Source organism: Aulonocara stuartgranti (genome assembly GCF_965226115.1).
Source record: "Aulonocara stuartgranti genome assembly, chromosome: 3".
Classification (NCBI taxonomy): Eukaryota; Metazoa; Chordata; class Actinopteri; order Cichliformes; family Cichlidae; genus Aulonocara; species Aulonocara stuartgranti.
This window is the reverse complement of record NC_138941.1, coordinates 73,474,185-73,496,746: the sequence shown is the minus strand read 5'-3', so window position 1 is coordinate 73,496,746 and position 22,562 is coordinate 73,474,185. Positions and strand designations below refer to the sequence as shown.

The following is a 22,562-nucleotide window of genomic DNA, read 5'->3' as shown; positions in this document are numbered from 1 at the left end:
CCGAGCTGCACGCCGCAGTGTCCTGGAGGTGTACAGGTCCTGCAGAGATGGGAGTCTGCAGCCAATCACCTTCTCAGCAGAGCGCACAACACGCTGCAGTCTCTGTTTGTCCCTGATAGTGGCTCCAGCGTACCACACGGTGATGGAGGAGGTGAGGATGGACTCGATGATTGCAGTGTAGAACTGCATCATCGTCCGTGTTGGCAGGTTGAATTTCTTCAGCTGCCTCAGGAAGTACATCCTCTGCTGGGCTTTCTTAATGACGGAGGTGATGGTGGGCTCCCACTTCAGGTCCTGGGTGATGGTGGTACCCAGGAAGCGGAATGAGTCCACAGAGGTGATGGGGGTGTCAGTCAGGATGATGGGGGGGAGTGGGGCTGTGTGCTTCCTGAAGTCAACAATAATCTCCACTGTCTTCTGGGCATTCAGCACCAGGTTGTTGTGGCTGCACCAGGACACCAGACGTTCAGCCTCCCTCCTGTAGGCAGACTCATCCCCGTCCGAGATGAGTCCAATAACGGTGGTGTCATCTGCAAACTTGATTAGCTTGACAGACTGGTGGGTGGAGGTGCAGCAGTTGGTGTACAGGGAGAAGAGCAGAGGAGAAAGAACACAGCCCTGAGGGGAGCCGGTGCTGATGGTCCGGGAGTCCGAGACATTCTTTCCCAGCCTCACATGCTGCTTCCTGTCCGTCAGGAAGTCAGTGATCCACCGGCAGATGGGATCAGGCACATTCATCTGGGAAAGCTTGCCTCGGAGATGGTCTGGAAGGATGGTGTTGAAGGCAGAGCTGAAGTCCACAAACAGGATCCTGGCGTAGGTTCCTGGGGAGTCCAGATGCTGCAGGATGAAGTGTAGGGCCATGTTGATGGCGTCGTCTACAGACCTGTTGGCTCTATATGCAAACTGCAGGGGGTCCAGGAGGGGGGCCGTGAGGGTCTTGAGATGGGAGAGAACTAGGCGCTCAAATGACTTCATGACCACAGATGTCAGAGCCACGGGTCTGTAGTCATTTAGTCCAGTGATCCTAGGTTTCTTGGGGACAGGGATTATGGTGGAGGACTTGAAGCAGGCAGGCACATGACATGCCTGCAGTGAGGAGTTAAAAATGCCAGAAAATACTGGGGCCAGCTCGTTTGCACAGTGTCTGAGGGTGGCAGGAGACACACCGTCTGGGCCGGGAGCTTTTCGAGCATTCAGACTCTTAAACTGCTTCCTCACATCTGCTTCATGAATATGAAGAGTTGTGGTGGGAGGAGGTGGTGTGAAATCCTCTTTTGTGTGGGGTGAGGAGGGGGGTGTTGTAGGTGAACAGTTTGAAGGTGGTGATGGCTCTATGGAGGGGGGAGAGGTGGGGGAATGAGTGTCCAAAGTGTCTCTATTGTTGGGGCCGTTGGAGGTGTGAAGGCTGCCTGATGGCTCGTCAAAACGGCAGTAGAAGTCGTTGAGGGTGTTGGCCAAGAGCAAGTCATCAGTGGAGTGGGGGGTTTTAGGCTTGTAGTTGGTGATATTCCTAAAACCTTTCCACACAGAGGCCGAGTCATTCTCTGAGATCTGCTGCTGCATCTTCTCAGAGTGCTGATGTTTAGCAATGTCCACTTCTTTAGTGAACCTGTACTTGGCCTCTCTGTAGCAGTCCCTGTCTCCGCTTCTGAACGCCTTTCTCTTTTCCAGCCACACCTTTTTGAGTTTAGGAGTAAACCAGGGTTTGTCATTGTTATAACTCACCCTGGTGCGTGATGGCACAATGCTGTCCTCACAGAAGTGGATATAGGAGGTGACAGTGTCCGTAAACTCGTCCAAGCTGTTAGAAGCAGCCTTCATTGTGTCCCAGTCTGTAGACTCCAAAACTCCTGTTTTTTGCATTTACGTGTGGACGAGGAATACAGAGTTCGTCACGCAACATCACAGGTATGAGCATTTTTTCACGTCACGCTGTGCGCCACGTTATTGTTTACATGAGATTAATTGCAGAATGGCAGATAGTCAGATTAACAGTATTTTGTCACTATCTTCAGGTTTTACATGCTTACACACACACACACGCAGTTACTGTGCCTCCATTTAGAAAGTCAGAGGCGTTATGGTGTAATTATTTTACATGTAGTTGTTTTTTTCCCTGTGTAATAATATTCAACATTGCTATCAATATATTTTTCAAAAAATGCCTCTCTGTGTAAAATGGGCTTAAAAACACAAACAACTGTAGGATACTGTTTGTCCGTGATTTGAACCGGGGGAACAAATCGTGGCAGGATCAGCCTGATATTATTTGTATCCCGCTGTAACTTTACTGTATAAAGAGCTAACATCTCCAAAATGTCAGGAGTAGTTAGTCATTATGAGAAGTGTTTGTGAACTAAATATCAAGAATGTGGGATCCTGTTTGTCCGTGATTTGAAGAGCCCAGCACTGCTCCCGACGAAGGGAAAACCAATTCTGCAGGGGAGACCTACCTTGGCACTTGTGCAGGTGAAACCAAAGGGAAGATATGCTTCTTCATATTTATAGTCTTTGGCTTAGAATGAAGTTGGTTTGGAAACATATTCAGCGATGCTTCATCTCCTGCTTTGCGTTTCTGTGGGCGCTAGCAGTGTCCAAGCGTTTTGTTTTTTTCCTTCGATCAGTAGATGACCTGCTCTACCGCCTGATCTACAGCCACCCAGTACATATACTGAGACTAAGTCGAAGTTAAAAGACAAAAAATACAAAAAATGATAAATAAATATGTTCCATCTATCTGTTTGCTTCCTCTTATCCTCTTCAGGGTAGTGGAGGTCGCTGGAGCCTATCCCAGCTGTCATAGGGCGAGAGGCGTGGTACACCCTGGACAGGTCGCCAGTCTGTTGCTAAGAAATAGAGAAATATTTTTAATGCGTATCCGCTCATTAGATTGTTTTATGTATAAAAGAAGGCCAGCTTTGAGACTAGGTCACAGGCTGACAGGAAACTGCATGTTTTTTGTAGAGTTATTGCAAGTTATTACAAGCTGCACAGGAAGTTTTAGTGCACAGGCATATTAATAGATAAGACACAGAAAAGAGGAACTTTGCCATATAAGCAATGTTGGTATCGAAACTGTGTGACGTGTAAAGTACAGAAATAACACCATATAAGACACATGTTGAGCTTGTAATGTTAGAGATCCTGCAACTGGCATTTGGGCTGTGCAGGGGTCTCTCTCTTCCAGAAGATGATTGAATAAAAAGAAATAGAAATGCTTTAACACACTGAGTCAGTTTTCTTTCTTTGTGCGTTCATGTTATATGACCCTTTGATCAACACACACACACACACACACACACACACACACACACACACACACACACACACACACACACACACACACACACACACATACGCTCAATGGAGTATAAATAAAGACCGGGGCAGTTCTCTCACTGGAGTCTCTTAGAGTGGAGGCTGCCCTTGCTAGCAAGAAGTTCTGTGTGTTTCTCTTCTCTGAGTCTTTACTGAAGAAGTGTTTTAGAACATTTTCCCTAACACATTACTAGTTACTTCTCTCAAAAGTAACTCAGTTACTTCAAGTTACTCGTTACTTTCAAAGTAACTAGTTACTAGGGAAAGTAACTTTGGTTTTACTCAGAATTCTCTTGTTAATGTGTTTCTTCCATAACTTTGCCAGTCTTCTAGCTTGCTTACTTGCCACAAGTGCACTGTGCCACCTACCAATAGAAAGGAAAAGATAATGTACATATTTCCACGAGAGAAATCCCACGCCAGGACCGTCATTGACTGCTGCCATGATTCAAGCCTACGTCACAGCGTCATGTGCGCCTTTTACATCCAACACAAAAACTGCAGTTGTGGTGCTTTCGATTGTACTCAGAACTCTGAAATTCTGCCTTCTGAATAGGAAGATGTAGGTAACACCAGACTGCAGATGAGCTGCATACAGGGCTGGACTGGGACTGGGAAAATTGGCCCAGGCATTTTGACTAGAGACCGGCCCACCATTATAGGAAAAATCATAAAGCCTTTGAATGAAAACAAACGCTGTTGTGACAGTGATGTACACTGTTCTGATGGTATATATGCATCAATCTATCAATCGTTTGTTGTAAGATTCAGATAATTATTTTTTAAAAGCTAGACATTTTAAATGAGAATAAGAAAGAAAAGTATTTCTTTGTGCCCCCCTCTCCCTGTTAATGCCCTACATGCCCCCCTGGCAACACTTTCCTAGATCCGCCCCTGCACAGTTACCAGCTGTCAGCTACACAAAAAAGGATCCTGGGGTTATTTGTCTCTCAGAAACAGTTCATAACTTCCCTTCAACTCATTCATGTCACCTAAAAGGTAAACCTGTTTCTCCATCACCTGTTCAGCTCTGATGATTCAGTAAGGTTTCATCTTCATGTTTCCCTCTCACCAGATAACCAAACCATATCATGACCAGCAGCTTTTTTGCAGCTGTGGCTCCAGCAAACATCAGCTGATACTAGAAATTAATATTAAATAAATTCTAACAACAGCTGATCAAGCTTAAACGTGCTGCTGTTGTTTAGCGCGACATCCGCTGGTTTCCTCTTTCGGCGCAAAGTGAGCGATAAACAAACAAGAGAGCCGATCAGCTGATCATTGATCAGTTTTCATGATTGAAGTAGAAACAGGAGAGGGAGGGGGGAGAATGAGAGAAGAAGAGGCAGCTGTGCAGCGTAAACACAGAATAACTCCAGCTTTGTGCCTTTTTCATTGTAGCTGAATTACGGGACAAACTGTTCCTTTACACCTCAATAAGAAACGCGTAATATTTTCTCTGAATACCAGACGGGACGGTTGGCAACTCTAATAACTTATGAACAAAATAAAGTTCAACATCATTAACTTCATAGCACCACCCAGCTGTATAGAAACTCCGTCATGCTAGCTAGCACGCAGTACGGAAAAAGTCAGCATAACGAAAATAAACTCCACCTAAACTTGGTTTATATCTGACCCAGAGAGACTGCAGGTCAGAACTTCTTACCTGAAGTTCAGTTCACACTTGGACCGGCGGCCGCCTCGGGTCTCTTTTCCTTCTGCGTCCCTTTTCCTTCATCCACCTGCTGGCCTCCACCACTTGCTAATGTTACTGAATCTGTGGAAGCTCCGCGATAGCCACCACACGAAGTAACGAGTAACGACCCTATCTAAATCCCAGTAACGACTAACGCGTTCCTGATTTTGGCATAATAACTAGTTACCGTGCTCGTTACCACAATAATAACGTAGTTACTGTAACGCGTTACTTAATAACGCGTTAGTCCCAACACTGCACTTAATACAGGAAATACATGTTTGTCTGTTTTGATGATGAAGGACTTCTTCAGCTCTGTAAACAGCTACACTTGAGAGGACAGAGGTGATTTCATGGATCAATAACAATGTGTTTATCAGCTTTCATCATCGCAGTGCAGACATGACGTCAGATCTATCAGAGTGAAGGCCGTCTCTCTGATGATGTCACAGAGCAGAGTCCTTCTGTCCAATAAAGGATCTCAGATCAGCTGCTGCCATCTTGTGGCCACAGTTGGTTACTGTCTCTGAAAGTTGTCTCATGTTTCCTGTTGTCCTGCTAACAAAGGCTCATCATGCTGAGAGGGCAGCAGCATTTTGTGGCTCTTCACACATGTTCATTATATTCTGATGATCCTGGATGGAGACAAACTACAGATAAGTGTGTTCAGCCCAACTAGTTTATCTCATTACAGCAGTTTGATGTTTCCCTTTGAATCCCCCTGAAGATCCTGACAGTGAAGCACGTACATAATACTCCAGCCTTTCAACTCTGAGCTTATTTAGTTCTATTAATACACTGAAATCTCATTTGTGTCATGAAGAAAGTCTTTAATCAAACAGAATTCAAAGATCAGAAACATTTCATATATGGAGTTAAACATGAATCATTGTTTCAACAACATATTTATTGTTGTCATAAACAGACAAGAAGACAACAACAAACTGCTCCTCCCATTCAACACATGTCAGTCCATATCCCAGCAAACTAAATCATCTCCATTTACACATCAAATAGAAACATGAATCACTTGTAATGATTAGAAACTTGATAGAATTTCAAATCTAGTTTGGGGAGTCATTCAGTGAGAAACAGTGAAATGATTTTCCATGTGAAAAGGTGGACAGCAGAAACAGAAAGAAACAGTGAAACTAAAAGAGAAACAAAGAGCTTTGGAACAACGAGGCAGCAGGAGGACAGCTGCAGTTTAACAGCTTCAACTCACTGACAGGAAACAACATTAGAAACATCATCATCCTCAACTCATCTGCTGCACTGACACTGACACCTTCAACGGCAACACCTTCACTGTATCATCAGTTTGAATGTATGGAAACATCCTGTGAGTGAAAGTGTGTGTGAAGGTGTGTATGTGTGTGTTAGTATCAGGATCAGAGAACGACAGCTTTCCTCTGTTCCAGTCCAGATTCACTCTGATCCTCTGGAGCTTCTTCTCTACTGAGAGAGCAGTTTCACATGATAGTGAGCGTGCTGAGTATTTACCTGTAGAAAACCATAATCTCCATAATCCAGACTCAATGTATCCCTTCCTCTGCACAGACTCTGCTAACACCCCCAGAGCCCACCATCTACTGTCTCCAACCTCGACATCCCAGCTGTGAGTCCCTGAGTTAAAGCCCTCAGAGCCCAGGACACAGCAGGAATAATCAATCCTCTCTGGATTATCAGGAAGCTGCTGCTTCTCTCCTCCTCGTCTCACACTGGTCAGATCTTCAGACAGGATGAGTTTTGGATGAGCAGTGTTTGGGTCCAGAATGAGAGGAGTGTAGGAGACCATGTCCTTCATGTTGTTCCAGATGTTGAAGGTCAGGTTGCCCAGGTGTTTGGCCTGGTCTATCAGAGCTCCTGAGGGCAGCTGTGGATCATCCAGCAGGGGGCAGCGCTGGACTCTTTCCACTGCAGCCTTGTAGTTGTGCAGGAATGAGACGTCTTCAGCTCTCAGCTCCTCCTCTGTGGCTCTGACTGTGTCTGAAAGAGCTGCTATCTCTCTGCTCAGAGCCTCCATCTTCTCCTTCATCATCCCACTCTTCTGCTCCTCTTCCTCCCTCAGTGCAGCCAGCCTGGCCTCCTCTTCCTCTGCTAGAAACTGCTGAAGCTTCTTAAACTGCTCCTTAATCTGCCTCTCTGTGTGTCGGGCCTGGACCTTAATGTGTTCTGCTGTTTGATCAAACTTCACTTGAACTTCTTCACAAACCTTTAACTTCTCCTTTAAGGGCTCCAGAGTTTCCTGAAGTTCCTTCTTGTGTTGTTGTGCAGCTTCATCGATGGGTCTGAATCTGTGATTGGTGTGTTTTTCTGAGTCTCTGCAGACGACACACACTGGCTGCTGATGGTCCAGACAGAAGAGTTTGAGTTTCTCAGAGTGCAGACTGCAGAGAGCCTCTGAAGCTCTCTGATCTCTCTCCTGTAAGAACGACTCACACAGGTTCTTTAAAGCCAGGTTTGAAGGTGGTTTTGACCGTGAAGATCTTCTCTTACAAAGTGGACACTCACGTGTTGTTGTCTCTTTCCACTGTCTCTTCAGACAGTCTTTACAGAAGCTGTGGCTACATGACAGAAGAACAGGATCTCTGAAGACCTCCTGACAGACCGGACAGCAGAGATCCTCCTCTGATCTGGAAGCCATTGAGTCTGTGAGTGAAGCTGAAAACAGCAGACAGGAAGTACAGTCAGTCCTGGCTCCCCTCCCTCCTCTACCACCTTCACTGAAACTTGCTTTGAGTCGTGTTTTTGCTCAAACTCACATTCAGTGTGTGGAGCGTCAGCAGCTTGAAGCAGCAGTGTTGGAGTTTTCCACTTTTCTCTCCTGTAGCTGGACTCACTCAGAGGAAGCTGCTAGTTTGGTCTGAACTCAGTCTGATCGTCTGTGCGTCTCTCTGCACTGAAGAAGAACAACATCCTGTTTCCTGGTTTGTAGCATTTCAGTGACATAGAGGCCGGAACATCATTCAGCGTGAGTGTGACAGCAGAGTGCAGACGTTTGTTGCAGATCAGAAACGAAACCTTTTCTCAAGCGTAGAAAATAAACTGTGACTCAGTGGTGCAGCTGCTTGGCAGTTTTTATTTCAGACTTTGTTCTGGTTATTGTTCAGGTTCCACAGCAGTGGGAGTGTAATGTAGTCACACAAACACAGGTGGATTTACTCTGGAGAACTTCAAGACATGGTGAGGAGGTAATTTAGCCATGTAAATCAGCTGTATTGGATCAAGGACACATCTAAAACCTACAGGACACTGGCCCTCAAGGCCTGGAGTTTCCCCATGCCCGAGTTAATGTAACAGCAGCTACTTTTCCATCAGACCAACACCAACATCAAATTCTGTCTGATACAAACAACACTTCTAGATGGAATTTATCCTTTGATTTTCAGTCCTCCTCTTTATTCTCTGAAACACACTTTCATTCATTCATTGATTATTTTAGTCAGAAATGTTGTTTGTTACTATTAAACATGAAATATTAACATTAAAGAAGATGTGATGAAGGAATATTTGGAATATCTGGAGCTCTATTAAGTCATGTAATAACAACATGTGCATCATAGTGCAAAAGTAACATAACAAAGCTTTGTTCAGACAGTTACCTTTCAGTCGATTCACTCGGTATAACACATAAATATTAGAGATGGACCGATCCGATATTATGTATCGGTATCGGCCCGATACTGACCTAAATTACTGGATCGGATATCAGAAAAAAATAAAAAATGTAATCCGATCCATTAAATATCATGAAAGCACCTCACAAAACTTGCAACACGCCGTAACTCACCTCAGAACGTTAGCACGTCGGAGCAGTATGCATCACGTGATAGAGCGGCTGTGGCCTGTCGGTGGTCTGGATAGTTTTGGAGCTTCGTTAGCAAACTGGCATTTCATCTCCGACAAAAATATCCCCGAGAGAAGTAAAGCAAGTGTGTAAGTCCATCTCTGAATGTTTGTAAAGCATTCCTGCGTTAAGCTTAACAAGCGACTGCCTCTTCTTGCTGCTACTTCATCCATCCATCCATTCGCTTCCGCTTATCCTTTTCAGGGTCGCGGGGGGCGCTGGAGCCTATCCCAGCTGTCATAGGGCGAAAGGCGGGGTACACCCTGGACAGGTCGCCAGTCTGTCGCAGGGCCAACACACAGGGACAGACAACCATTCACATTCACTCGCACATTCACACCTAGTGACAATTTGGATTAATCAATTAACCTATCCCCACAAGCTGCATGTCTTTGGACGGTGGGAGGAAGCCAGAGTACCCGGAGAGAACCCACGCAAACACGGGGAGAACATGCAAACTCCACACAGAAAGACCCCAGCCTGATGGTGGAATTGAACTCAGGACCTTCTTGCTGTGCGGCAACAGTGCTAACCACTGTGCCACCGTGCTGCCCACGGATGGATGGATGGATGGATGATCGGCTGTCCGTCTCTCTTGTTGGTTTTTGGCCCACTTTGCACCAGAAAGAGGAAACCAGTGGATAAACAACAGCAGCACGTTTAAGCTTGATAAGCTGTTGTTAGAATGTATTTAATATTACTTTCTACACCAGGATCTTTTTCTACATAGCTGACGCTGGTAACTGTGCAGGGGCGGATCTAGCAAAGTTTAGCCAGGGGGGCCGATAGATATTAACAGGGAAAAGGGGGCACAAAGACAGACTTTTATTTCCTATTCTCATTTAAAATGTCTAGCTTTTAATAAATAATTATCTGACACCCAAAGTTTTAATTTGATGTAAAATGAATAGAAGTCAATTACTGTATATAGTAACTATTAAGTCTAATATACCCTAGTAAGCTATAGTACTTTTTCCTTTGGGAAGGTACCATCTGTGCAGTCTGCAATTTTGTTGAAAAAAGATGTTGAATCTATTTAATATTTCTTGAAAAATAATTGATTTCTGTGCATTTTTTTTTCCACACTGCATCAAATTAAGGTTGATTATGTCGATTAAGCATCATGAGGTGGAGCGTGAGGGGTGGTTCCCTATTTTTTATTTATTTATTTTTGTTGTTGCTGGGAGTTGGAACCCTATTAGTTAGGTTGCTTAATATTTACGCTAAGTACTCTTTAAAATACCAGAATAGGGAGGATGGTGTAGGTTTAAGTTTATTAGATTGATCAGTATTGCTGAACTATGAAATTTTTTTTTTTGCATACAGGTATAACAGAATAGCTTTAGTGTAGTGTTGTTGTTTTAAACTTATACAACTTATACAAAATGCAGCAAGATATTTAAAAAAACAGTTTTGTTGATTAAAAAACACTATATCGGATTCATATCGGTATCGGCAGATATCCAAATTTATGATATCGGTATCGGACATAAAAAAGTGGTATCGTGCCATCTCTAATATATATGGGATATCACGCTCCTTCGCGTGTCCTGGCTGAAGAAACCTTTATTCACGCCTTTAAGGCAGATGACGTGTGATGACACGCACACGGCCCCGCCTGCACATATAGCCACTGTCATCACAGTCATCCCTCAGTTCTTACGCTCTTCAACTCGCCGAGAACACCTCTGCTGAGTTGGGCTAGCTAACTGCTGCTAGTTAGCTCCGTTGTCTGCAGACTTGAACTTTGCTTAACTGCCCCTGTTGGTGTTAGCCTCCACCGCGCAGTTGGTGTGTAGGCTGCCCGTGGAGCGCTAATTTCAAGTTTTTCCCGTGCAGTGTTTTGCTTTGTGTTTTGTTATAGACTCTAAACCGAAGCGAGCAAAGCAGAAATCTTCTGATCGCCCCTGTCCTCAGGGATGCCCTTTCTCTTTGCACGACAGCGACTAGCACAATGTCTGCCCTGTCTGCCTGGGGATCGTCCATGCTCGGAGAGCGTTGACGGAGCCCGAAGCCTGTGCGTTTTGTCGCCAGCTCCGGCGCTCGACCCTGGAAAGACGGGTGACATTTGTGGAAAAAGTCGGCTGTCGCAAGGCAAGACCCTCACCTTTCCAAGTCTGGAGCCCCAGCTTTCTCTGAGTCCAAAGACGAGGATTTTCCGGTCGATGTCCCTGCAATTAGCTGGGCTGACCACATGGAATATGTTGACAGGTTAGCCGATGACGAGCCGGAACCATGCAGGAGCGCTGACGGGCTTCAGCAGATGGAAGCTCTGCGCGACATCATCCCCAGACGTCAGCCCAAGCCCGCAGCCAGCTCTCACAGGCCCGCCGCTCCTCTAACGACTGGCAAGAGACCAGCGCCCACTGCTGAAGTGGGTGTGCCGCCAGCGAGAGCACATCCTCCGGCCCGAGCTCCACGCCAGTCGGCCTGGAGCAAACCTGACGTCCAGGAGGAAGAAGCCTCAGCCCTCCTAGCTGTGGCTTTGAGTGGAGAAGGGGTCTAGCAGCAGGGAGATGCTGTTTTTACCCCTCTGTTGCCGCACAAGAGGTGCCGCTTAAGTTCTGTTCAGGTTGTCAGCCCCAGAAGGTGTTGCACTTTCCTAACAATGTCTCCCAAGCACAAAACCTCTGCACACAAAATGCCTCAGGTAACCCTCTGTTCAGGTGTGCTAAATGTTCAGGTGACCACATCGAGTGTTCCCGCTGTTTTTCATTGTTGTGTCCCAGAAAAGGTGCCTCCAACAAAATGTATGAATGTACATGTGTCATGGTCCGTGGTCCTGTGCCTGCAGAATGCGTGATGCTCGGGTAGCCACACCCCCGGGCTGGGCCATCACCGACACACCTGCTCTCCATCGCGGTGATTACATGAAGAGCTACTTAACCCGGCGCTGACGGATGCTCCACGCCAGTCCGTTACTCACCTCACAGTGGTAACTAGACTTCCCCGAAAGCGTGCGTTCACTTCTGGTTGGAACTGTGTTTAATCCGCCTACTTGTGTCCAGGTTTTGACCCGGCATCCGGCATCTGCCACCTGCCTGTCCTCTGGCTCAACTGGATCACTCGGTGCATCATCTGGCCCATTCGCTATCCCCACGGACTTCCTGCTCACGGACTGCCACACTTCCCTCCCGAGCTCCCACGGTCCCGCTCTATCGTAAGCCCCCCTACTCTGACTCAGTCCTGATGTGTTTTCCCCACTTCCCGGCTCCCTACTAATCCTCTCCCCTTTCTATTGCAGCCTCCCACGGTCCCGATCCCGGCTTCCTCGTGTCATTGTTTCCCCGGGTTTTTAGTTCCTCGTTTTGCTCCCTAGTTTTCCCGGGTCGCCTTTCGTTATTATAATAAAGTGTCTTTTTCTGTTAGCGCTGAGTCTGCGACTGGATCCTTTTGTGCACGCGCGGCGTGGCGCATGACAGTACGGACTGGCCAGAATGGATCCAGCAGAACCAATACGTTCAGCTATTAATAAGCAGGGTGCCATGCTCGGCCGACACGATCAGTTACTTCTCTTACTTCAGGATCAGTATCAAGAGCTTAGCGAGAAACGGGGAGAAATGTGCGCTAAACAGCCCGACCCCGGCATACCGTTGTGTGACGTTGTGTTTCCACGGCGAATTGGACCAGTGTGGGGTTTTCTTTTTCAGTGTACCCGTTTCTTCAGTCGCTCGCCACTCGCCTTCCCCACTGACGCGGCCAAGATTTCCCACTTTGTGGGACTGCTGAGTGGAAGCGCGTTGGCGTGGGCTGAAGCCTATTTATCTTCTAACCTGATACAGAGTTGCGACTTCGATGACTTCCTCCAAGAATTCAAAGCAACTTTCTCCCCGCCAGTTTCCGAGGATGACGCTACTCAAAAGCTAGTGGTGCTCTGCCAGGGCCGGAGTTTCGCACAGTGGCAGCCGCTGTTGGCTGGCCCGATTCGGCCCTAAGGGGCATTTTCCTACGCTCCCTGAACGATCAGATGAAAGATCAGCTCGCGTTTCACGAGGCAGCTAAATCATTCAAGGATTTGGTGTCACTCGCCCGTAGAATTGATAAGCGTCTACGGAGAGAGAGGCTGAACGGTGGTCCAAGCCACCGAAACCCGTGTTGTACCCAGAACTTCGCGTGTCACCGCCCCTGCCCCCGTGCGCTCGCTCACTGTCTCCTCCTCCGCCGGAGCCGATGCAGATCGAGCGCTCTCGGCTCTCGCCGGAGGAAAGGGAACGCCGTTTTCGGGCCGGGGACTGCTTATATTGTGGGAAGCCGGGACACCGCATCGCCAGCTGCCCGGTTCGCCCAAACGGACCAGCTCACCGGTAGGTTCGGGGATACGGGTGGGCAGCACATTAAATGCTATTAGACCCCGATTAGTTGTGTCCGTTGCCATAGTAACCAACAAAAAGACTGTTACATGCAGCGCATTAGTGGATTCTGGGGCGGAGCAAAATCTCATAGATGAGAAGCTGGCTAAAGAGCTGGAAGTACCACTCACTCTGTTGGAACCTCCCCTCCCTGCGTCAGCGCTGAATAAACAAGTGTTTGCTTACATCACCCATCAGACTGCGCCTGTGAAAGTAATCACTTCCGGGAATCATAACGAATCACTTTCATTCTTTACCTTCCCGTCTCCCGACACCGCGCTCGTGTTAGGTTACCCGTGGCTGCAAAGACATAATCCCCACATTGATTGGGCAGGGAGCAAGATCGCCAGTTGGAGTTTGTTCTGCCTAGCTAATTGCCTGAGATCAGCAGTTCCCGCTGCACCAGCTAACCTGACTCCACTTGTTACACAAGCACATGACCTTTCCTCCATCCCACCCGAGTACCATGACTTACAGGAAGTGTTTAACAAGGACAAGGCTATCTCTCTGCCACCTCACCGCCCCTATGACTGCGCCATTGACCTGCTACCTTGAGCCCCGCTGCCCTCCAACCAGTTGTACAACCTGTCTTGCCCTGAGAGGATGTCGATGGAAAAGTATATCCAAGAATCACTCGCGGCCGGTATTATTCGACCCTCTTCTTCCCCTGTAGCTGCAGGCTTCTTCTTCGTGGGGAAAAAGGACGGTTCGTTGCGGCCATGCATTGATTACCGGTGCTTAAATGACATCACTGTAAAGAACAAATACCCTCTTCCGCTGATAAACTCTGTTTTTGGATGTCTCCAGGAAGCCACCGTTTTCACAAAACTGGATCTGCGAAACGCGTACCATCTGGTCCGGATAAGGGAGGGGGACAAGTGGAAGACCGCTTTTAACACACCACTGGGCCACTTTGAGTATTTGGTTATGCCATTCGGCTTAACAAATGCCCCTGCAGTTTTTCAAACTCTAGTGTGCTCCGAGACTTCCTGAACGTGTTTTGTTAAGTCTAATTGTTGAATGTTGCCATTGTGTTTCTTAAATTTGTACAGTTTTAGCTTAAGCAGTAGGATCAAAGCCATTCCTTTGATCCTGACCACCTCTCCAACCACTCTGTGCTGGGGGAGGTTTTATTGTAGATACATCCTATCTGAAAGATCTGTTTCTTTTGATGTAAACTTCCTGGGTTTACGACCCTTTGGTCAGCAGGAGGTCTGACACACACACACACACACACACACACTCTTACAGAAGTTCACACATATACATAAAATGCTTTGTCTTAGAACAAAGGGTCCGTGGCTTTGTTCTGACGTGTTTTGTGTGAACTGTCTCCCAATAAAAGGTAGCAGGAGGAGGTCAGATCTGGGGGTCATTGTCGTGCTGGACACAGATGAGAGGCCTCCCTTGCGCAAATAATAAATCGATCGACTGTCTTGTTTTCTTCATGATGAATAAGTCTCTAGAATTAGCGGGGCTTGTGGAAACACAGACCTTGTTGTCCTTCGGAGCCGGAACCTTGCATCCACCGAGGAGAGGGAGAGGACGCCACCGCAACGTCTGGGATGATTGACGTAAAGCCCTGGTGTTTCACTTTGCTTTGTCACCAGGCCGGGAAGTTTGCGCCTGAACTCCCCTCGGGATGGATGACGATTGACGGGATCCAGAGACTCTTCCCATGAACGTAAACAAACAGTTAGTACAGAAGGCCTTAGAGAGCGGCTACGTGACCCTGCGTTGACCGCAGGTACGGGAGCGCGCTAGCCGCGTGAGAGAGACGCAGGCTTCTCCGCCGTTTGGGGCGTGGAGACAACCTAGGTTCGGTAGCTCCGCCATTTGGGTCGTTTGGAGAGTGTCCGACGGTTGAATTCTCCGCCATTTGGGGCGTTTGAGAGTTTTCAACAGAGAGCGCTAGCTGTGCGTGCAGACGCAAGCGATAGGCCTATGTTGTGTGTGTGTGCGGGCCAGACGTGGTCTGCGTGAGTGTGGCTGATTGTTGTCTTGTAATGGAGAATAAAATGTGTAAGTCTGCCTTAGAAGGGAATGTAAAATTTATGGAGAAATTTTTACCAGGCAGCACGCAGTATGTAGGTTGTTGGTGTGAGAAATATGGATTTGAAGGGACATTAGTGGAAGTTCAGTGTAAAATGCTTGTAGAAAGAATAGCTGTAAGTGTAGCAGGTAAAACAGGGAAAGGGAAGCAGAGGAAGGAATTGCAGTTAGCAGTTGCTAAGTTGTGGCTGGAGCAGGCTCAAAAGAGAAGAGAAGCACAGAATGTTAAAAGAGCAATATTGCAAGCAGTAGTTGTGAAACCTGAGGATGAAACAGCTCAATCCACTGCAACTACTTTAGAACAACAACACAAAATTTCAGAGTTTGGAGTTTCTTTAGTTCATTCCTGGGATTCCGCCTTCCTCAGTTTGTAGTCTGTCAGCTTAGTCAGACAAGATGGCATCCAGGCAGGTTCAGTTTCAAAATGCTCCTGAATGAAAAAATTCATGGATATTTTTGTGTTTTGTATATATTTATAGATATAAATCTTTAGAGGTTTGACATTCAGGCACACTGGGGAAGAAAAAGCTAAATTCTCTGTATCACAATAATTTGGGCCCTGGGCCTGAATTCAACATCAAAGAATTTATTGACAAACAAAATCAATAACATTTGAAGGATTCCTTGATGTTCATGTAGACTTTTGTTTCATTATCATTCATGTTTTCGTACACATATTGTATACAAAGACCATTTGTTAAGTTGTTAGAGCTGTGTACATCATGCAATCTTTTGTATAGACAGCATACAAATGCAAAATAGGCATGCTACAATAAAGTGTTACCACAAAGGAAACTGAGGACTCATCACAAGACTTTATTTAATCATTCATTTTGACATGAACATCTACAGTATGAGCATTTTCATTTATTTAATTGTGACATTAAATCTCATATTGTAAAGGCTCAACATTGTAATAAGCATTATGTTGTTCATTTAGACTATTTAGGTTTATCCTTTTTTCATGCAAAGTGTAAATCTCAGCTAAAACTATTCTCAGCTAAACAGTCTTTGTCATTGTCAGTGTCACCAGCTGTCTTACTACATAATCAAACATGGATTTTGATTATGTGGGGTATTAGATCCCTGCCTCTGTGGAACAGGCAATCTCTCACTTTGGGACGGGGCCAGAGGACCCTGTGCTCCCACAGTGTTGGTTGGTTCACTAATATCATTGTGTTTCTGTAATCCTTGTTGTATCTGACAGACTGCCTGTGCATTCTTCTGACATCTCAGTAATCCTCTCTCAGTCTCATGAAAGAGAACATCAACATGCAGGATTACATTTGGAAATATCTGAGACCATCCTGTCCCACTTGTTGAGTAGTTTGTCTTTCGGGTATGGTGCATCACAACCAGGATGATGTCTTTATTACCTGCACACAGCAGAAACATCCCTAAATAAATATAATCAAATAAAAAGCCATTGCATTGTTACTGTTTTGGATGGTTAGAGGGCTGAAACCATAAGAAAAGATGTTTCCATGATTATCTTGAAAACTGAATTAAAATATTCATATGTATATTGATAGTGAGTAAAGTAAAAGAGAAACTATAAAACTATAAAAAACTGAACATACTTTATATTATTGTGACCAAGCTTTATGATACCTGGTGCTTTAGCCATGGCTGCCTCCACATCTGACCGAACACGAGAGTTGATTGGGCAGAAAACAATGACAGTGTTGCATTCCTGTAGGTCTATGCTCTCCACCAGTAGCTGTTGAGACAAATTTACTTGGTACAGCACATCTTTGTCTGCCCCGAAGGTCTCAGCTGTACAGTAACTGTAGAACTTTACTGCATCTGCACACATTTTGAAAAGAGGAAAAACTTAACAGAAAAGCTTTAAAACTTTTACTTTGATTGGACGCTCACTCAGACACATGACTAGATGGCAAATTTTGTCTTCTTGATAAGAAACGAGGTTGTATTTACCATGTAATGAAGTAATGCATACTGTGGTACACAATGTGGTGTGATTTGTTAAAAAAGGGGGAATTGGCAAGAGGTTGAAACTCTTCTTTGTCCCTCCCATGGAAAATACTCTGGAAGCACCGTTAATCTACCAATTATTTATTTTGTACAACCTTCAGTGTCATGTAGAGAATATTTATGAAAGTCATCTAAACAAGTTCAGAGGGTAAATGTATAACCACTGCATTTACAAGAATATTTAAATGTATTTATCAAAAAACAAATGAAATCATTTTAGTAGCTCTCTTTTATTAAAGATATAAGAAATCTGATAAATGCTATTTTATCATACCATTTTGGCCTGAAATTGTATAATGAAAAGGTGAAATTTATATAATTCATACAGGTATTTATGCACATACCTGTATGAGGGTGTTTCACGAAATCAACGAAGCATTTGAAGAATTTGTTGATTTTATCATCCTCATGGCGTTTTTGATAGGCCACCAACAATGTTTTAGCAGCTGAAAAGATAAATGAGAGTTTCAGGCTGCTTCACTGTGAATGGTTTTTAGCTGCTTCAGCTGAAAAGTAGAAAAGTATTTAGTTTTCGCTTCCAATTGTTTGTCCAAGGTATACCAGGAGGCATTACTGATGGAGCTTTGGAAAGCGAAGGTTTTCTGTGTCAGAAATTCATTAACAAATTCTTACAGTGTGACAGTTACACGACAAAATGAGCAGATTAATATATGGCATGAAATGATTCAGAACATACTGACCAATAGGGCATGTGGCAGAGAAGAAAACTTTGCATAATTTTATTTAGAAATGGCAATACGGTTTAAGAAGTCGAAGAAGAAATACCCTTTAATTAGTTGGTACATACCCTCCCTGTATTCTTCTGGAAGATTGTTAATGTGTTTGTGCAGCTTCTGGAAGAAATTGCAGACAAATTGATTTATTTACAAATCAAACTACTGTTGATTTGCTGCTTTGACTCACTTAAAGGAATGACAGCTTTATTTTTGTTGTTTTTAATGAAGTGAATACTAATTAAAACTCCTGTTTTTTGCATTTACGTGTGGACGAGGAATACAGAGTTCGTCACGCAACATCACAGGTATGAGCATTTTTTCACGTCACGCTGTGCGCCACGTTATTGTTTACATGAGATTAATTGCAGAATGGCAGATAGTCAGATTAACAGTATTTTGTCACTATCTTCAGGTTTTACATGCTTACACACACACACACGCAGTTACTGTGCCTCCATTTAGAAAGTCAGAGGCGTTATGGTGTAATTATTTTACATGTAGTTATTTTTTCCCTGTGTAATAATATTCAACATTGCTATCAATATATTTTTCAAAAAATGCCTCTGTGTAAAATGGGCTTAAAAACATAAACAACTGTAGGATACTGTTTGTCCGTGATTTGAACCGGGGGAACAAATCGTGGCAGGATCAGCCTGATATTATTTGTATCCCGCTGTAACTTTACTGTATAAAGAGCTAACATCTCCAAAATGTCAGGAGTAGTTAGTCATTATGAGAAGTGTTTGTGAACTAAATATCAAGAATGTGGGATCCTGTTTGTCCATGATTTGAAGAGCCCAGCGCTGCTCCCGACGAAGGGAAAACCAATCCTGCAGGGGAGACCTACCTTGGCACTTGTGCAGGTGAAACCAAAGGGAAGATATGCTTCTTTATATTTATTGTCTTTGGCTTAGAATGAAGTTGGTTTGGAAACATATTCAGCGATGCTTCATCTCCTGCTTTGCGTTTCTGTGGGCGCTAGCAGTGTCCAAGCGTTTTGTTTTTTTCCTTTTCATGGCCCCCCCTGTCATGGGTGGGAGTTCCACCCCCCCAAAGGGGGACAAAGGACCCCCTGATGATCTTCTACTTAATCACATGAGCCAAGGTGTGAAACTGGGTATGGGTCACAATCAGCCAGAGTTTCGGGTGAGTTCATTGTGAAACCTGGCCCCACCTTATCATGCGAATTCCTGAGGTCAGATGGCCCAGGATGTGAGTGGGCGTTAAGGCGTCTGGGAAGGGATCTCAAAACTGGATTATAGATGGCAGAGAGTTGGTGTCGTAAACCCCCGCCTCTGTTCAAAGATGGTCGCTCACAGTGGACATAGATGGCTTCTTTCGCTCCTTATTCAAACCATCTGTCCTCTCTGTCCAAAATGTGAACGTTGGCATCCTCGAAAGAGTGTCCTTTATCCTTAAGATGCAGATGAACTGCTGAGTCTTGTCCTGTGGAGGTGGCTCTTCTATGTTGTGCCATGCGCTTGTGAAGTGGCTGTTTGGTTTCTCCGATGTAGAGGTCTGGGCATTCCTCGCTGCACTGTACAGCATACACCACATTGTTCAGTTTGGGTTTAGGAGTTTTGCCTTTCGGGTGAACCAGTTTTTGTCTGAGTGTGTTGCTGGGTCTGAAATGCACTGGGATGTCATGCTTGGAGAAAACTCTCCTGAGTTTCTCTGATACACCGGCTACATAGGGGATGACAATGTTGTTGCGTCTGTCCTTCTTATCCTCCCTCGCTGGTGTCTGGTCTTCTTTTCTGCAACTCAAACAACTCAAGAAGTCCAGACGCTTTTCTTTCCAAGCTCCTTAGTCTACGATGGCCTGGATGACTGAGAACCTTCACAGACATACTGGTTATAAGGTTTGGGGAAACTTGCAGTCAGCTGAGACTGAAGCTGAGACTGAAGAAGTCACTTGGATGAGTGCGGAAATGTTTCTCCTACAAAACGCTACGTCCAGATGAACAGAGTCAACTTTTGGAGATTAAGATAAATAGATAAATCTAGAGATATAGGTATAAATATAAATATAAACATGTATATAAATATAAAAGGGCAAGTACGTCTACAAATATATGTCATGGAGTACAAAAATGCACCCTGTGCACTGAGGTTTAATAATTCCGTTTCACATGTGTGGACCTGACCAAAGAACATTAATAACGAAGGAACAACCTCCTGCAACATTCCCTCAGACAGCAAGGTTGAAGGAACCTGTTGCTGAAACTTCTCTTTAGATTGTGCAGTGTGTTATGGGGGGTTCATTGTTCATGATTGCCAGCATTCTGTCAACATACATACATATGCAATATAATTGGCACTCTTGTTTTTGACATAAATACCTGCTCTTGATGCGCTGTGAAAAACTTTGTGATTTCTGATTGTTTGAACTCTCGTCCAACTTACATTACTGTTTTCTGTAAACTTCATTATTTTTCCGTCCTGTATGTACCGCATAACTTTGTACTTTGTCTATTTTCTTTTTGTATTTTAAAGATAGCAGAAACTTGCTTTGATTCTAAATGTCCACCTTGTCTTTTATTTTCATGTGTAAATGCTTCATATTATAATCATAGATAGTCCTCCTTTTAGATGAGGTCACATAAAATACTTAACAACTGTACCATGAATGGCAATAATTAACAATTATTTATAAAACCTCTATTAATATTGTATGTATACATGTGCATCTACATACTGTGTTTATATGTAATGTTAATTATGTACTTAGACTTTGCGAATGCTGCCATGAACCATTAACAGCTTATAAATAACTGGTTTGTACTTTCTGTTGAATCCATAATTCAGTAATTAAGTATGAAAACACTTGTGTCAAAAATATTGTTATATGTGAACTCACTAAAGACATTTACATTACATACATTGCAAGCATTTACAACTGTGCGATTACAAAAATGATGATTTATGTAATTTATAATAACTTAATAATTTTTGATAGCTCATTGTAGTTATTATAAAGTGTTACCCAAAAATCATGCCATTATCTAACCTTGTATTTTTGTGGCCAGAGTACTGCACATTGCTCTTAAAGTTAATGAAAAAGTGTTTTTCTTAGCTCCATCATGATAGCTCCTGTTATAAAGTGAGTTCTGCGTGTGTATGTTTTATGTTAGTTGTGATGTGAGTGACCAAGGAGGTTTGCTAACCTGTACTTGTGGCGTTGGAGCAGCTGAAGGTGAATCTGAGGAAAAAATATTTAACAAATCAAAGAGTGTTGTTAAAAATTGTTATATTATTTTGACTTGCATTATATTTCACACAAAGTAAAGAAAAGATCAGTTAGCTGAGATTTGTATGGCCTTTTCCATCCTGTGCTATGATTGTGTGTGTAGTTCAGGGATGCCCAGTCCTCGAGAGCTACTGCTGCTTTTAAATGCATCCTTGTCCCGACACACTGGAATCAAATGAATGGCTTATTACCGGGCCTTTGCCAAACTTGAAGCCATGCTGAAGACGTAATCAGACCATTTGATTCAGCTGTGTTGGAGTAGGGATGCATCTAAAAGCTGCAGGACAGTGGCTCTCGAGGACTGGACCTGGGTACCCCTGGTGTTGTGTATAGAAACATAATGTCTGAAACAGTTGAGAGTGAGGGATTTAAATGTGAAATAATATTACTGACTCTGCATAGCAGGCATAACGTGAGCACATTAATAATGTTTCAGCACTATTATTAAAATCAGGCATTAAGATTATTATCATCATAAGAATTATATCAATGCCATCAACAGCAACATGAAAGCACTGCAGTGACTCCGTTAGATATTGCCATTAAACAATTTGTCCCTTACTCTTACGGTCCATGATCAAATCTGAAGACCTGAAGGAAAGAAAGACAAAACTCAGAAGCAACAGGTAACAGATGTCAAACTCCACTATGTTAAGTGTATCCTAACATACTTTACAAGGGGCTACACTTTGGACAGATCATCAGTCTAAACAATCAGGTTTAATAGTGTAACCAAAAATATAAAAAAATAAGAAAAGTGAGAAGCTGTTCTGTGTAACCCATGTTCTCAAACATCAGACAAACTAGAAAACAAAACCAACCAGACCGGGAAAATGAAATTAAAATACCAAAACATATAAAACAACATCAGTCTGGTTTCCTACCTTGTGCTGCTGCTGTGACTGCTGCAGAGAGGAGGATGCAGTGAAACTACTCAAAGAGAGCACTTGGTCTTTTATACAGTAGCCTGCCCACTTTCACTTTCTGTTTTATTTTATGATAAAGCATGTGGTTTATAAGAAATCAACCCCCTGTGTCTTGGAAATCCTCTTAATTCCCCTGAGCTTTATGTTTTAGCACCTGACAACTTTTTGCAGAAAAATAATAAGTGAGCAGTCTGCTGGTTGCAGAGATAAAACAATAAAAAGACTAAATATAAATAATGTGAACAAGCATTTTTTTAGTTGCTTTGTTCATCAGTAATGATAAATTATAGCCTGCAAACACTTATAAAGAATGCAAAGGTGGCAGGGATAGCTCAGTAGGTAGAGTGGTCGGTGGTTCAAATCCACTTAACTGCTATGCTGAG

General features: G+C 44.1%; 3 protein-coding genes across 3 annotated transcripts in view; all 3 read right to left on the bottom strand.

Annotated features, from left to right (window-relative positions):
* Window positions 1-5,906: 5,906 nt before the first annotated feature.
* Window positions 5,907-7,941, bottom strand: LOC309703559 (nuclear factor 7, ovary-like). The gene is made up of 2 exons (XM_082528471.1): window positions 7,786-7,941; window positions 5,907-7,684 (listed from the first exon to the last, which is right to left on the bottom strand). The coding sequence occupies exon 2, from the start codon at window positions 7,665-7,667 to the stop codon at window positions 6,279-6,281; it is 1,389 nt and encodes a 462-aa protein (XP_082384597.1). The 5' UTR covers window positions 7,668-7,684; window positions 7,786-7,941; the 3' UTR covers window positions 5,907-6,278.
* Window positions 5,907-22,562, bottom strand: part of LOC309703560 (nuclear factor 7, ovary-like) — a 33,008-nt gene continuing 16,352 nt past the window's right edge. The window contains exon 3 of the mRNA XM_082528473.1: window positions 5,907-6,308. Within this exon, the coding sequence (XP_082384599.1) occupies window positions 6,279-6,308 (30 nt within the window). The 3' untranslated portion in view covers window positions 5,907-6,278. The remainder of the gene's footprint in view (window positions 6,309-22,562) is intronic.
* On the bottom strand, window positions 16,068-22,171 carry LOC309703648 (uncharacterized protein). The gene is made up of 7 exons (XM_082528582.1): window positions 22,138-22,171; window positions 21,816-21,844; window positions 21,171-21,205; window positions 18,075-18,120; window positions 17,611-17,712; window positions 16,883-17,077; window positions 16,068-16,647 (listed from the first exon to the last, which is right to left on the bottom strand). Exons 2-7 carry the CDS (start codon window positions 21,826-21,828, stop codon window positions 16,313-16,315), a joined length of 726 nt encoding a protein of 241 aa, XP_082384708.1. The 5' UTR covers window positions 21,829-21,844; window positions 22,138-22,171; the 3' UTR covers window positions 16,068-16,312.

Bases quoted from the DNA above. Each gene is read 5' to 3' on its own strand.
- LOC309703559 (XM_082528471.1), bottom strand. From the start codon at position 7,667: ATGGCTTCCAGATCAGAGGAGGATCTCTGCTGTCCGGTCTGTCAGGAG.
- LOC309703648 (XM_082528582.1), bottom strand. The intron at 17,713-18,074 runs GTATGTACCAAC...TTATCTTTTCAG, and splicing joins TCCAGAAGAATACAGGGAGG to CTGCTAAAACATTGTTGGTG. The intron at 17,078-17,610 runs GTATGTGCATAA...AAATGTGTGCAG, and splicing joins CGTGAAACACCCTCATACAG to ATGCAGTAAAGTTCTACAGT.